The 16,772-nt window shown below is 36.9% G+C and overlaps 1 protein-coding gene across 4 annotated transcripts in view; it reads left to right on the forward strand.

Moving 5' to 3' along the window:
• ACER3 (alkaline ceramidase 3) overlaps nt 1-16,772 on the forward strand; it is a 165,810-nt gene that overhangs the window by 126,210 nt on the left and 22,828 nt on the right. For all 4 annotated transcript variants that reach the window (XM_049652605.1, XM_049652614.1, XM_049652609.1 and 1 more), the window contains one exon: nt 11,644-11,702. In XM_049652605.1, the coding sequence (XP_049508562.1) occupies nt 11,644-11,702 (59 nt within the window). The remainder of the gene's footprint in view (nt 1-11,643; nt 11,703-16,772) is intronic.

Raw genomic sequence — 16,772 nt, forward strand, 5'->3', positions numbered from 1 at the left:
AAGAGCTCATTATAGTGTGTCTCTAAAATTGGTATAATAATTTCCTAAGGTTGTCTGAGGATTAAATGAGCTAATACAAGGGTGCTCAGTTGGTAGAACATGCAACTCTTGATCTCTGGGTTGTAACTGAGCGCTGTGAGGGGTGTAGAGATTACTTAAAAATAAAATCTTTTTAAAAATAAATCAATAAAAAAATGAGATAATGTATATCTCCTACCATGGGAAGTACTCAGTAAATGTTAGTTAATATTAATAAACCAAAGCAAATGAGACAGGGTCGCTGGTCTCAAGGAACTCGCTGGTCAGGAAGATAGACTTGTAAAAAAATATTTATAGGGGCCTGGGTGGCTCAGTTGGTTAAGCGTCTGACTTCAGCTCAGGTCATGATCTCACGGTTTATGGGTTTGAGACTCGTGTTGGGCTCTAGGCTGACAGCTCAGAACCTGGAACCTGCTTCAGATTCAGTACCCCCTCTCTCTCTGCCCCTCCCCTGCTTGCACTCTGTCTTTCTCTGTCTCTCAAAACTAAACAAATGCTAAAAAAAAAATTTTTAAACATTTATAGTATATACATCTCATAATGTGTAAAAGCAGTGCTAACCAGGGTGCAATCTGTCTGCTTGGGTGACTCAGAATAAGGCTGTAAAATACATCTGTTACATATAGCTGAATTATTTCTTCCTCTTATATTGAAAAGCAAGATAGGGGAGATGGCCCACTATATTTCCTGCTGTTGGTAAAGCTTTATTTGGACAGGCCTTTGTCCCAAAGTCTAATCTAGAATATCCTATGCTGACCTGTTAAGTAATTAGAATTGATTTTCTTCTTTTTACATGAGCTCTGCACTCAACGTGGGACTTGAACTCACAACCCTGAGATCAAGAGTCACATGCTTCTACCAAATCACCCAGCCAGGCACCCCAGAATTGATATTTTTTATTTATACTTAATGGCTTAAAAAAATCTATCCCTGATTAGTTTCTTGGTGTCATTCTTAAGAAAAGAGAACTGCTTTTTCTGAGAAACTCTGTTTGTCAAAATTTGTAGAGTATCACTCATTCTTTCATATCACTGTTAATATGTACAGAGACTTAGAAAAATGGTTTTGAAATTTGTAATTGGAAAAATTGTTTTGGAATTTGTGACAAAATTTACAGTAAGTCTCAAGATCTTAAAAATAAATGGAAAAAGAGGGAAGAGAGTAATGTTATCTAATCTAAAGGAGCTCTGGCTTGAGTGTTTGGAATCTCGATTTCTTACCACTTTGATAGCTTGAAGTTTGGAATCTTGTATTTTTTTTTAATGTTTGTTTTTTTTTTTGAGAGAGAGAGACAAAGTGCAAGCAGGGGAGGGTCAGAGACAGAGAGAGGAAGACACAGAATCTGAAGCAGGATCCAGGCTACAGCTGTCAGCACAGAGCCCGACGTGGGGTTCAAACCCACGAACCATGAAATCATGACCTTAGCCTAAGTCAGACACTTAACCGACTGAGTCAGGAATCTGACTCACCCAGGAATCTCAGATTTCTTAACACTTTTGTTATCCATGGACAAATTTCTTGTTGTGCCTATTCTTCAGTGTCTCATCTATAAAATGTTTAAGATAAGGCGAGGGATTATTTCACAAGGATAATATAAAAATAATATACAAGGAAAAGTATAAGGCAATATAATATGACACTAAAAACACATATGAAGAAGTAAGATGACACAGGAAAGTTTCTGTCTATGATAATCACAGAAAGCTTCTAAAAGGAGGTATTTGAGTAGGGCCTAGAGAGATATGTGGGGTATACACTTAGAAGGAAAGAGTTAATAAACACTGTAAAAGTATCTGTCACAGCCAGGATGGTTATCTTGCTAACCAGATTAGCTTCCTTGAGGGAGAGAATACTGATAACAATTCTACTTACTGATTTAAATCCAAAGTGATCCAGACATCTCCAAAAGAGAGCCAAATGCTATTTATTTAATTTGATGGCCTTGCAAAGGGTAATAATAAAATCATATGCCTGCCACATTCAGTAGAAATATTAATATATCTTAAGAAAACATTAAAAAAGTATACATGAAAATAGATTAAAAGAACTTTTAAGTTAGTAAACCTTCTTTAAGCTAATTGATAAATCAGTAATTGAATATCTCAGATGAGATCTCCTCTGTTATCTCAAAGAGTACTATTGCTTAAAATCTTCCTGCCAAAGTAGATGTCTCCTAGAGATTATTTCTAGACTTGATATGTTAGTATTTTACTACCCTCCCTTCTGATTTGACCCTCAAGGTTTTTAAATTTTTTTTTTAACGTTTATTTATTTTTGAGACAGAGAGAGACAGAGCATGAACGGGGGGAGGGTCAGAGAGAGGGAGACACAGAATCTGAAACAGGCTCCAGGCTCTGAGCTGTCAGCACAGAGCCCGACGGGGGGCTCGAACTCACGGACCGCAAGATCATGACCTGAGCCGAAGTCGGCCACTCAACCGATTGAGCCACCCAGGCGCCCCAGACCCTCAAGGTTTTTAAGAAACAACACACTATATAAACAGTTTGAAAAACAGGGACTTAAGCAGATAACTCAAGCAAATAACTATTATTTACATTTTATTCTGTTATGTTTGTGCCATTTTATTACAAATTAGGAATGTAAGGAAATTCCAATGTAAGCACACTTGGAAAAGAAGCAAAAGAAGCTGACATTTTTGAGCATCTGCTTTGTGCTGAGTATTATATATTCTTTCATACAGTTTATATAGACTTAACTACTATTATCTTAGTAAATATCAACAAACCTATACAGAAATTACCATCTTCATTTTATAGGTGAGGTAACCAAGAGTCAGAAAAGTTAAATGATTTGTCCAGTGTTTCTCACCTAGTTACTAGCAGAGCTGGAAATTGAACCCAGGTCTTTTTTATTCCAAAGCCCATATTCCTTCCGTGGTATGATGATGACCCTATAGCAGATTACTTTGGAATTCAATTTATTATCATAAAGATCCATTTTTTAAAAGAATAAAAATAATTTTAGGTGAAAATTACAAGGAGCAAACAAGTATGTATTCTATGTTTTTTTTTTTTTACTTAAAAATAACTAATATTAGAATATGCATAGAAAAAAGTTGTGAAGGTCCTGTGTCTATCTCTAGCTGCAAGAAAGACTGAGAAATCAAGCTTATATAGCTGGACATATTGTCGACTGGATAAAATGTCTTCTGTAAAGACCAAAAAAAAAAAAAAAAAAGAATGGATACTGAGTAGGTACTAGCAAGGTCTGCCACAGATCCTAGGAGAAAGTCAGAATGTATGGGATAGACATGCTTGTGGAAAGAAGAAAATTAATCTGGAAAAGCCCTCTTGCACTGCAAGAGTATAGTCTCTTCCTTATTCATTATTTGATGTCTTTAACATACTCTGAACAATCCATTGACTTCTGTATAGTGATGATTCATAAATCTGTTTCTTCAGCTCAGATACTTTCTTCTAAGATTTAGACCCAGATATCTAACTTCTGCTAGAGATCTCTACATGAATATATCACTGATACATTAGACTCTGAACCTATCTAGAAATGAAATCACCATTTTTCTCTCCAGTATTTCTTCTCTTCTTGTGGTCCCTAACCCAAGGAGCAGTTTCACCGTGGACCCTAACTGCTAAAGTCATAAACCAGGCCATCATTGACTTTCCCAACTCTTCCTAACTTCCATATCAAATTGATTATCAGTCTGAGCCCTAAATAGCTCTTTAATCTGTCCATTTCTCGCCCATTCCCACTGATAGTACCTTGGTTCAGGTCCCATTACTCACCTAGGTTACTGTAGTACCTTGTCATTGGTTTGTTTTCTATCAGTCTTGTCTCCCTTTAATTCATTCTCCACCCAGCAAGAGGGATATCTTTCTAATACACAAGTGATCATGTTGCACTATTGCTGAAACTTCCATTGACTTCCCTTTACTTTTAAGATAAAGTTCAACTCTTTAACATGACCTGAAAAGCCAGTTTAAACCTCTGCTTACCTTTCTGACTTCATTTTTCCCACTCTTCACTCCAACAGCATATTCTAGACATCCTTACTTTCTTCTAGTCCCCAAAATATAAGCTATGCCCGTTACTTTCCTCCAGCTTCTCTTAATAATATTTTGGTTATTATTGGGGCACCTGGGTGGCTCAGTCGGTTGAGTGTCCGACTTCAGCTCAGGTCATGATCTCACGGCCCGGGAGTTCGAACCCCGCATCGGGCTCCATGCCAACAACTCAGAGCCTGGAGCCTGCTTCAGATTCTGTGTCTCCCTCTCTCTTTCCCCCCTCCCCCACTCATGCTCTGTCTCTGTCTCAAAAATAAATAAACTATTAAATAATATTTTGCTTATTATTAATTATGCTTCTACTAATGCTTCAATTATGAAAAATCATATCCTCCATAAAAGTCTTTTTGATCTGCCTAAGTCTAGATTAGGTGGCTTTTGTATGTACTTACAAAATACTCTGTATAGCTCTTGTCACAGAGTTAAATACTATATTTTTAATTGCCTGATTACTTATCTCTTTTCACACTAGATTGTGTGAGAGCATTTGCTGTGAGGGCAGGGATTGATGCCTTTGTGGTTCACCATTAGAGCACCATGGCTGCAGTTACAGATTCAAGCTGGCAGGCAGCCTCTAATCGGCTTTAATTTAATGCTGTGTTTATTTAGCTCTATAGAGGGATACAAGGTGGAAAATATAGCAAATATAACATTTTCATCTCATCAAGAGATCCAGAGCTACTTATATACAGATTCTTTTTGACCTTTCATCCACCTAAGTTATGCACAGCTGCCAGGGATGAGAGCTAAGTGTAGTGGAGGGCACTGTAACACATGGAAGCTACAGCCCCTTTTGCTTACCATCCTTTTTTTTTTTTTTAATTTAAAAAATTTCTTTCTTTCTTTCTTTCTTTCTTTCTTTCTTTCTTTCTTTCTTTCTTTTTTAGAGCTCAAGCAGGGTAGAGGGGAGGAGGGAGGGAGAGAGAGAGAGAGAGAGAGAGAGAATCTTTTTTTTTTAATTTTTTAAATATATGAAGTTTATTGTCAAATTGGTTTCCATACAACACCCAGTGCTCATCCCAAAAGGTGCCCTCCTCAATACCCATCCCCCACTCTCCCCTCCCTCCCACCTCCCATCAACCCTCAGTTTGTTCTCAGTTTTTAAGAGTCTCTTATGCTTTGGCTCTCTTCCACTCTAACCTCTTTTTTTTTTTTCCTTCCCCTCCCCCATGAGTTTCTGTTAAGTTTCTCAGGATCCACATAAGAGTGAAACCATATGGTATCTGTCTTTCTCTGTATGGCTTATTTCACTTAGCATAACACTCTCCAGTTCCATCCATGTTGCTACAAAGGGCCATATTTCATTGAGAGAAAGAGAATCTTAAGCAGGCTCCATGCTCAGTGCAGAGCCCCACACAGGGCTCAATCCCACCACCCTGAGATCATGACCTGAGCCAAAATCAAGAGTTGGACCTGGCACCCTTCCTACCATTCTTTATGATGAGCACCTTTCATACTGTTCTCATGCAGACCCCAAGCCTCCAACCTAGGTGCAATCCTTCACAACTGAAGCAAACATAACATTTTCATTTATCTTAACTGTTGTATTCAAGGATGGAAGACTGAGGTCATTCTCAACCAGGCCTACAGCAGTCAATGCTTGATATTAACCCTTTACTCCACACCATTATATCCCCATGGTCTAGTACAATGCTCAATAAATATTTGTTGTCGTCTACTATTGTAGAGAGACCATAAGTAATAGGCAGAAGTCATAGCAAGGCCTTATAAAAGAGTCCACCTGAAACACCAAGATGTGGAAGGGTTGAAAGTGAAAGTATGGAAAAGTATGTGCCATACAAACACTAAGCATAATTGTGTTATATATATGTGGTATAGTTTTGTTATCAGACAAAACAGACTTTAAGGAAAAAGCACTTCTATTAAGAAGAGATTACTAATATTAAAAATATTCATCAGAAAATTATGATAATTTAAAATTTGTATCTCTAATACATATAATTCTCAAGTATATAATGCAAAAATTGACAGAACTAAAAGAAAAATAGACAAATCTATAATCTTAGGTGATTTTAATGCATACCTTTCATTAAATGATAGAGGATATAAAAGATTTAAAAACATGATTAAGAAACTTGATCCATAACCCAAATGTAAACTACTGCATCCAACAGTTGGAAAAACACATTTTTTCAAGTCTTTAGAGAACATTTACAAAAATTGACCATATACTTGCCCACATAGCATCTTAAATTTCAAAGGATTAGAATGAGAATATATGGAGAACAAACGGAGGGTTACTAGAGGGGTTGTGGGAGGGGGGATGGGCTAAATAGGTAAGGAGCATTAAGGAATCTACTCCTGAAATCACTGTTGCACTATATGCTAACTTGGATGTAAATTAAAAAAAATTTTTTGACTATAATGCAACTATGTCAAATATAAGTAATACAATTTTAAATAACACATGGATCAGAGAAAATCATAGAAATCGGAAAATATTTTGAACTGAATCATAATGAAAGAAAATACATACTAAAACTTGTAGGACTTGGCAAAATTAATACTTGTAGAGAAATATCTAGCCTTAAAACATATATACCAAAAAAGAAAAGGAAAAAAAGCCAACAAGGGGAGTTTTGGCATATATTTCAAGAAACTGGGAAAGATAAAAAGCAAAAATGAATGCAACAGAAAACAAATATACCATAGATAAAATCAGCAAAGCCATAAGTTGCTTCTTCAAAAAACAAATAAAATGAACATATCCTTGGTGAATTTGACTAATGAGGGAAAAGACAAGCACAAATAATATCAGAAATGAAAGGGGGATATCACATAAAAATCCACAGGCATTAAAAAGTTAAGAATATTATGAGGAGCTTTATGCCAATAAATTTCAAATTGTATTTTTTTTTTAGGTAGACAGATTCCTAGAAGAAGTGTAACCTGCAGAAATTTAATAAAGAATAGAAAATCTGGGGGCACCTGTGTAGTTCAGTCAGTTAAGCATCCAGCTCTTGATTTCAGCAGGTCATAATCTCATGGTTCATGGATTCAAGGCACATGTTGGCCTCTGCACTGACAATGTGGAGCCTGCTTGGGATTCTCTCCCTCCCTCCCTCTCTCTCTCTCTCTCTCTGCCCCTCCCATGCTCACTCACTCTCTCTCTCTCTCTCTCAAAATAAGTAAGCTTTAAAAAAAAAGAATCTTTCCAACCTTTAAAGAAAAAAGAATGGAAAATCTGAATTGTCCTATAACCATTAAAAGTAATTGAATCAGTAGTCAGAAATCTACCCACAAATATAACTTCACTAGAATGTTCTACCACACAGTGAAAGAAGAAATAATTCCAATGTTAAACAGATTCTCATAGAGAACAGAAAAGGAGAACTACTCTCCAACTCATGTATGAGGCTAGCAAAACTTTAATACCAAGAACAGTATAAAAGAGTTAAAATTAATTAGGTAGAGGTCCTAAGCAAAATATTTGCAAACCAAATCCAAAAAAAAAAAAGATAAAACATCATGCGTAAGTTGTATGTATCCCAGGAAGATAAAGTTGGGTAGACTATTAACCAGTATCAGAAAATCATATTCAAAGATTAAATGAGAAAAATTATATAATTATTTCAAGAGATGCAGAAAAAGTATTTGATAAAATATTAATTTATTTTAAAAACCCTTAGAGCAAATCAGACATATCAAAGATCTTTTTAATCTGATAAAGAGTATTTAAAAAAAATTTAAGCCTACCACCAATATTACACTTAGTGATGAACTATTGAAATTTTTCCCTTTGAGATCAAGTGTGAGATGGCAGTGCTTGTTATCAGTAGTTCTATACATATTGTACTGTAGGGTTTAGTAGGATGAAAAAAATATTCACAAGTGATACACAAATGTATACATAGAAAATCTAAAGAATCTACAGATAAATTATTAGAATTTGAAGAGATTTGAAAAAGGAAAGTCACATGATACAAAAACAGTATACAAAAAATGTTTGTTTATATGTATATAAAACAGCCTTTCACATATGAGTGAAATCATATGGTATTTGTCTTTCTCTGACTTATTTCACCTGGCATAATACTCTCTAACACCATCCGTGTCATTGCAAATGGCAAGATTTCATTCTTTTTTGTGGCTGAGTAATATTCCATTTTATGTATATGTGTGTGTGTGTGTCTATACACATACATATCACATTTACTTTATCTCTATATTTTACAAATTTAACTACAGTATGTCTTGGTGTTGGCCTGCTTTTGTTGATTTTGGTGGGAGTTCTCTGTGCCTCCTGGATGTCTGTTTCCTTCCCCAGATAGGGAAGTTTTTTGCTGTTTGCAAATAAACCTTCTTCCCCCTTTTCTCACTCTCCCTCTGAGACTCCTATAGTAGGAATGTTACTATGTTTGGAGTCACTGAGTTTTCTAGGTCTACTCTCATGATCATTCTGCTTTCTCTTTTTTTTTCAGCTTCAATATTTAACATAATTCTATCCTGTCTCACTTGTTCATTCCTCTGCTTCTTCCATCCTTGTGGTCATTACATCCAGTTGGTTTTGAATCTTAGATACTGCATTTTTCATTTCTGCCTGATTGTTTTTTAGCTCTTTTATCTCTGCAGTAAGGGTCTCCCTAATGTCTTCCATACTTTTCTCAAGCCCAGTGAGTATTCTATGATTCTTGCTTTAAATTCTGCAGAATGTTAATTTTGTCTGTTTCGATTAGAGCTCTGGCCGTGACCTTTTCTTGTTCTTTCTTTTGGAATGAATTCCTCCATCGTGGCATTTTCTCTAGGTCTTTGTCTTCTGTATGGTATAAATCCTGTTATGTTTACTGTGTCTTTGAGTAATAGCTTTATGAAGAAGAGATCATGTAATATGCAGGGCCTGGCACTTCAGGAAGTGTCTCTGGTGTGTGTTGCGTCCACTGTGCTACTGTGTTTTGGCTGGTCTATCCCTCAGGTCAGTTGTCTGTAGAGGCTTTCCTTGCCTGCAATGGACAGTGTTTGGTCCTTGACCAGAGTGTGGTGAGTTTTAACTAGGTGTGTTCTGTTCTGCTTGTTAAATGAGACCTGATGCCATTTCCACCAGAACAGAAGTTTTGCAGAATGCTGTAGTCAATAGATATGCGTGTGGGAGTTTGTGCTGGTCTTCCAGGAAGCAGCTTGCTGCACTGTTCCTTAAGCACACCTGCCAAGAAGAGCATTACCAGTGGATCACAGAGGGATGGGACCTGGTATAAGCATTAGGCAGCTAGTGTTGGTGCCGTGCTGTTTACTAAAGTTGGTTTATGCTAAGGAGCGGGGGAAAGAAATGGTATGAGCCACCTCCTTGGTCCCCAGGGAGGGAAGGCCACCCTTGCTGCTTTCAGAGAAGCCCTCCCAGAAGAATGAATAATTAACCCTTGTCTGTCCTATGTGTTTTTAGATCGCCATTTTCACACTGTCTGTCTCCAGGTTGCTTACCTGCCTGGAACAGCATAGTGTCCGTTGTGCTCTGTCGTAGCCAAGCCTGCTGCCTTTCAAAACTCCAAACTTTAGGAATCTGGTGTGGCAGGGACTCATGCTGGTCTTCTGGGTGAGGGTCGCATTACACTGGGACCAGTGCAGGTTTGTCCTGGAAGGGCAGCTGCGCCAGAGCCAGGAGCAAAGCAACTAAACACCCATTGTCCAGGTTAGCCACCCACAGCAAGTGTCTCTGCACCTATGATGAGGGGTAGGGGAGCGAAATGGTGCCATCTGGCTCTTTGTCCCCAGAGAGGCAATGCCACCTCTCACAGATACGCTCCAAGAAAAGAGAACAGTCACCTCCCCATGTGCCCCAGGTGATCCTCAGATCACGCTTTCTGCCCAGGAGCACTTGCCTGCATTCACTACAGGAGCAAGACAGTACCCTCAGGTCCCTATCCTAGACAAGCCCACAGATCTCCAAAACTCTAGTCTTTGAGCCCTGCTTATTAAAAAAACTCACAAAAATCAGCCCCTCTAGTTTTTCCATCCAGTAGCTTTGGGAAAGTATTCTTGTGTGAATTCCTGTACTCTCCTCTCTATCTCATCTTTCTCTGCAACCAGGGCTCCCTCCCCTCTGCAGCACCCATGATCCATTTCTCCCGCAAACCACATCTCTGCACGCCCTACCTTCCTGTGGCCTTTTCTCTCTCTCTAGTTGTACAGTTTATCTGTCCACAGGTCTATTTCTTGGGTATTGAGAATGTTTGATAGTTATCTAGCTATGCTGGAGGGATGAGGCAAGCCTAGGGTCTTCCTACTACACTGCCATTCTAGCTCTCACTCTGTATACCACATCTTTATCCATTCATCAGTCAGTGGGTACTTGGGCTGTTTCCATAATTTTGCTGTGGGAGATAATGCTGTTGTTAACATTAGGGTCCATGTATCCCTTTGAATTAGTATTTTTGTATTCTTTGGGTAAATACCTAGTGGTGCAATTGCTGGATCATAGAATAGTTCTATTTTTAGCTTTTTGAGGAACCTCCATGCTGTTTTCCAAAGGGGCTGCACCAGTTGCATTCCCACCAACAGTGCATGAAAGTTCCCTTTTCTCCACACTTGTTGTTTCTTTCTCACCACCACCTGTTGTTTCTTGTAGTGTTGAGTTTAGCCATTCTGACAGGTGTGAGGTGATATCTCATTATAGTTTTGATTTGTATTTCCCTGATGACAAATGATGTTGAGCATCTTTTTATGTCTGTTTTTTTTATGGTCTGTTGGCCATCTATATGCTTCTTTGGAGAAAGGTCTATTCATACCCTCTGCCCATTTTTAAATTGGATTATTGGGTTTCAGGGTGTGGAGTTTTATAAGTATTTTTATATATGTTGGATACTAACTCTTTATCAGATAATCCTACAATTTGTGTGGAACTGCAAAAGACCCTGAATAGCCAAAAGCAACCTTGAAGAAGAAAAGCAAAGCTAGAGGCATTACAATTCTGGACTTCAAGTTACCTTACAAAGCTGTAGCAATCAAAACAATATGCTACTGGCACAAAAAAGACACATAGATCGGTGGAACAGAATAGAAAACTAAGAAATAAACCCACAACTATATGGTCAATTAATCTTTGATAAAGCAGGAAAGAATATCCAGTGGGGAAAAGACAGTCTCTTCAACAAATGGTGTTAGGGAAACTGGACAGCCACATGCAAAAGAAGGAAACTGGACCATTTTTCACACCCTACACAAAAATAAATTCAAAATGGATTAAAGACCTAAATGTGAGACTTGAAACCATAAAAATCCTAGAGGAGAGCACAGGCAGTAACCTTTTTGATATCCGTGGTAGCACCTTCTTTTTAGATATGTTTTTGGAGGCAAGAGAAGCAAATGCAAAAATAGACTATTGGGACTTCATCAAAATAAAAAGCTTCTGCACATCAAAGGAAACTGTCAGCAACACTGAAAGGCAACCTTTGGAATGGGAGAAGATACCTGCTAAAATTCTGTTCTTTAAATGTAACAAATGATAGTAAATGTTTTATTTTATTGAGGGCTATTTTTGTAGGCAAAATATACTTCCTTTGCCAAAGAATAGTGATTTCACTGACTTCATTTTTCTTTTCTTATTCAGGTTATGTATGGAATGTTGGTCTTCACATTAGTACTTCGATCTATTTATATTGTTACATGGTAAGTAATTTGGACCATCAACACCATGATTAGATTACATTCAGGCAATAAATCTATAGGCTAAATTGAAATAAGACATAAAATGCAACACCAGCAGGGATATTAATAGAAAATTATAAACCAACATTTATTGTGGCGTAAGGTAAGGAATACTAGTTCTTTACGCAAGTTGTTAACAGGCATTATGTAAAAACAAATGTTCCAAAATTAATTTGAGGAAAGCTGTGTATGATGGCTTCCTTTTGAATTTTATAACGTACCTTAGTATATTGCCTTGAGAAGTCCTACAGTAAAAACAAAAACTGTTTTTGTGCTTCTCAGACTAGTTGACTCAGAACCCTTTTTACAAAACACTATTCAAGGAATGCTGTTAATGTCACAAAGAATCAGTATTCCAGAAAGATGGTTTAGGAAATAGCATAATCTTTACAGAGTTTATGAAGATTAAATAATATTCATGTGAGTACCTCCCATGGGGCATGGCCATACAGCAGCAGGTGCTCGATAAATAATATGATTTATGGGTTTATTCTAGTTTTTTCTTTTTTAATTAAGCTTTTTGTTTTGAGGTAATTGTAGAATTAACATGCATTATAAGAAATAATAGAGACCTCCTATACCCTTTACCAATTTTCTCCAATAATAATGTCTTGCAAAACTGTATAGTACAGTATTACAACCAGGATTTGACATTGACAAAGTCAAGATACAGAACAGTTCCATCATCACAAGGATCCCTGTGTTGTCCTTGTTTAGTCATACCCACTTCTGTCTCACCCCACCCTCCCATCACTTGTCCTTAACCCCTGGCAACCACTAATCTGTCCTTCATTTCCAGATTTTTTTTAAATTTCAAGAATATTACACAAATGGAACCATATAGTATGTGTAACCTTTGGGATTAGTCTTTTGCACTCAGCATAATTCACTGGAGATCAGTATAAGTTGTTGAGTGTATCAGTAGTTCATTCCTGTAGTATTCCGCGCTATGGATGTACCACGGTTTAACCATTGACCTGTTAAATGACATCTGGATTGTTTCTAGTTTTTGACTATAAGGAATAAAGCTGCTGCAAACATTTGTATATAGGTTTTTGTATGAATATAGATTTTCACTTCTCTGGAATAAATGCCCAGAGGGGAATTGCTAGGTTGTGTCATAGTTATATGTTTAGTTTTTCTCAAAATTGCCATACTGTTTTCCAGGGTGGGTCTATCATTTTATATTCCCACCAGTAGTGTATGAGTAACCCAGTTTCTCTGCATTCTTGCCAACATTTCGTGTTGTCACTTTTTAATTTTAGCTATTCTTATAGGTAATCTCTCATTATAGTTTTAATTCCCATTTTCTAATATCTACAGATGAGCATATTTTCATGTGTTTATTTGCCATCTGTATATCCTCTTTGTTGAAATGTTTGTTTGTCTTTGCCCATTTTCTGTTGGTATTCTCTTTTTTTTTCAGTTGAGTTTTAAGAGTTCTTTGTATATTTTAGATAGTAATCCTTCATCAAATACTTAGCTCACAAATATTTTCTCCCTATCTATTTCCTTGTCTTTCCATACTCTTTTTAGAGTCTTTCACAGAGCAAAAAAGTTTTTAATTTTGATGAAGTCCAATTTATCAATTTTTATTTTATGGATCGTACTTTTGATGTCAAATATAGGAACTCAGTCCCTAACCCTAGACTTATTCTGGTTTTTTTCCTAAAATTTTTGTATAGTTTTATATTTTACATTTGAGTTCATAATTTATTTTTAGTTAATTTTTATGTAAGATATGAGGCTTAGGCTGAGGTCCATTTTTTTACCTATGGATGTCCAGCTGCCCCTAGGAACACTGATTGAAAAGGCTATCTGAAATTTCTCCACTGAACTGCTTTTACTCTTTTCTCAAAGATGATTTGTATGTATTTGTATGGATCTATTTCTGTGTTTTTATTCTGTTACATTGATCTGTGTGTCTTACTTCCACCAGTGCGACACTCTTGATTAGTGTAACTATAAAACAACTCTTCCAGTCATGTAGACTGATTCCTCTTACTGCTTTTTAAAATTGTTTTAGCTGTTTAGGTTCCTTTGTCTTTCCATATAAACTTTACCATAATATTGTCTATATTTAAAATTTTGTTGGGATTTTTATAGGAATTGCGTTAAACTTGCACATCAATTTACAAAGAATTCACATCTTTTAATCATGTTGAGTCTTCCAATCTATAAACATAGCACCCTCCCCCTTTTTTTTGGTTATTTTTTATTTTTTTTTTTTTTTTTTTGGCCAGCATTTTGGAGTTTCCATTTTTTGAGCAATTGTAAATGGTATTTTATTTTTAAATTTTTGTATTTACCTGTTAATTGTTGTTATATAGAAATAAAATATTATGTTTATCTTGTATTCTGCCATCTTGCTGAACTTAATAGTTCTAGAAGACTTTTGTAGATTCCTTGAGATTACCAATTGATTTGATCATATGATTTTTTTCCTGTAGTCTGTTAGTGTGGTGTTAATACATTGATTACTTTTCAAATACTGAACAAGCTTTGTAATCTGAATGAACCACACTTAGTCACGGTGTAAAATTGTTTTCATATGTTGTCAAATGATACTTGTTAATATTTTCTTAAGGATTCTTACATTTATAGTTATGAAGGATATTAGTTTATAGTTTTATTTACTGTTTCACAGTTATGAAAGCCAGAAGTCAGAAATCAAGGTGTCAGTATGACCATGATTCCTCTGAAACCTGTAGGGGAATCCATCCCTAATTCTTCTTAGCTTCAGGTGGTTTGTTGGCAATCTTTAGCATTCCTACACATTTATTCACATAATTTCAGTCTTTGCATTTGTAATGACATGAGGTTCTCCTTGTATTTCTGTGTCTTTACATGGCCATTTTCATACAAGAACATCATTCATAGTGGATTAGGAGCCCACTCTACTCCAGTATAATCTCGTCTTAACTAATTATATCTGTAGTGACCCTATTTCCAAATAAGGTCACAAAATGAGGTACTGGGGCTTAGGACTTCAACATATCTTTTTTGAGGGGGAAAAATTAAAAAGCAATTTTTTTAATGTTTCTTTATTTTTGAGAGAGAGAGAGAGACAGGGAGGGGCAGAGAGAGAGGAAGACACAGAATCCGAAGCAGGCTCCAGGCTCCAAGCTGTCAGAACAGAAACCAACATGGGGTTCGAACCCAGAAGCATTGAGATCATGACCTGAGCCAAAGTTGGATGCTTAACCAGCTGAGCCACCCAGGCACCCCAAGGGGGACAAATTTAACCCACAACTGTACTTTTCCCTGCTCAACTTAAAATACGCATTTTGCATGCACTTATAACCACATCAGACAGTATTACAATTTTTGCCCCACCATGAAACATACTAGGAGGAGAAACAAAAAGGAGAAGAAAAATGTATTTACTCATATTTTTACTCTTTACATTTCTCTTTCTTCTTTTCTAACATGCTAAGATTCCCTCTGTCATCATTTCCTTTCTTTTTTTTATTTAAAATTTTTTCATGTTTATTTATTATTTTGAGAGATAGAGCACAAGCTGAGGTGGGGCAGAGAGAGAGAAGGAGAGAGAATCCCAAGGAGGCTCTATGCTGTCAGCACAGAGCCCAGCATGGGGCTCTGTCTCATGAACTGTGAGATCATGAGCTGAGCCAAAATCAAGAGCCAGACACTTAACCAGTCCATCCACCCAGCCACACCTCATCATTTCCTTTCTGTTTAGAAAACTTCTTTAAGGTCCCAAAGTCTCTAACCTTCATCTGAGAATGTGTCTTGATTTCTGTTTCATTCCTAAAGGATATTTTTGCTGGATATAGAATTCTAGGTTGACAGTTCTCTTTCAGAACTTGAAAAATGTTGTGTCACTTCATTCTGGCCCTCAGGTTTCCTGAGGAGAAATCCTGTCATTCAAATTCATTTTCTCCTATAGTATAGGTAAGGTATTCTTCTCTGTCACTCTTTTCAAGATTTTTTCTTGTCTTTAGTTTTTAGAAGTTTGTCTATAGTATGTTTTGATATGAATTTCTTTGGGTTTAACATTTTGAGGATAGCTCAGCTTCGAGTCTGTGGCTTCATAATGCTGGTTTTTGTTGTTGGGGGAAGTAGTCTTTTTGTCTAAATTTGAAAGTTTTCAGCCATTATTTCATCAAGTACTTTTTCAGCCCTGCCTTCTTTCTTCTCCCCTTCCAGGACACCAATAACATGAATGTCAAATCTGCTGTTTTAGTCCCAACTTCTTATGGCCTGATGAGAAAGGAAGTCTAGACTCCCCATTCAGTCTTTGCAGCATGGATGGGGTTGAGGCTACAGTTTTTTTGTGGTGTTTGACTATAGAATATTAGTTTTTGTGTAAGTTTTCTTTCTTGCTAGGCTGTCTCTTTCCTAGTCATTTGGCTAGACAGAGCAGGTTTTTGTTGGAGCTGTTTTGTCTGTATCTAGTGGCATTTCTGGGTTGCTAGCATCTTTAGTTCCCACTTTGGGATATATGAGGCAAAAAGAAAACACATGGAATGTATTGTAATGTAACTCAGGTCCCAGTCTCTAACCAGTTGGCCTTCTTTCCACCTTTCAGAGTCTTCTTGTGCTTGTTTTTATATAATGTTCAGGATTTTTAATTATACTTACTGGGAAGAACAGGGAAAAGTGTACCTGTTTAATCTTCCCAGAAGCAGAAATCCCTAATTTATTCTGCTTTTAATCTAGGCACCTTAGGGAACTGTAAAGAAGCATAAAATACAGTCCTTGCCTTAAATCAAGTCTAATAGATAGGATACCAATACTTTTAGAAACACAAATGACAGGGGGAGCCTGGGTGGCTCAGTCGGTTGGGCGTCCGACTTCAGCTCAGGTCACGATCTCGTGGTCCGTGAGTTTGAGCCCCGCGTCGGGCTCTGGGCTGATGGTTCAGAGCCTGGAGCCTGCTTCCGATTCTGTGTCTCCCTTTCTCTCTGCCCCTCCCCCGTTCATGCTCTGTCTCTCTCTGTCTCAAAAATAAATAAAACGTTAAAAAAAAATTTAAAAAAAAAAAGAAAGAAACACAAATGACAGACC

The sequence above is a fragment of the Panthera uncia genome, chromosome D1 (genome assembly GCF_023721935.1).
Source record: "Panthera uncia isolate 11264 chromosome D1, Puncia_PCG_1.0, whole genome shotgun sequence".
Lineage (NCBI taxonomy): Eukaryota > Metazoa > Chordata > Mammalia > Carnivora > Felidae > Panthera > Panthera uncia.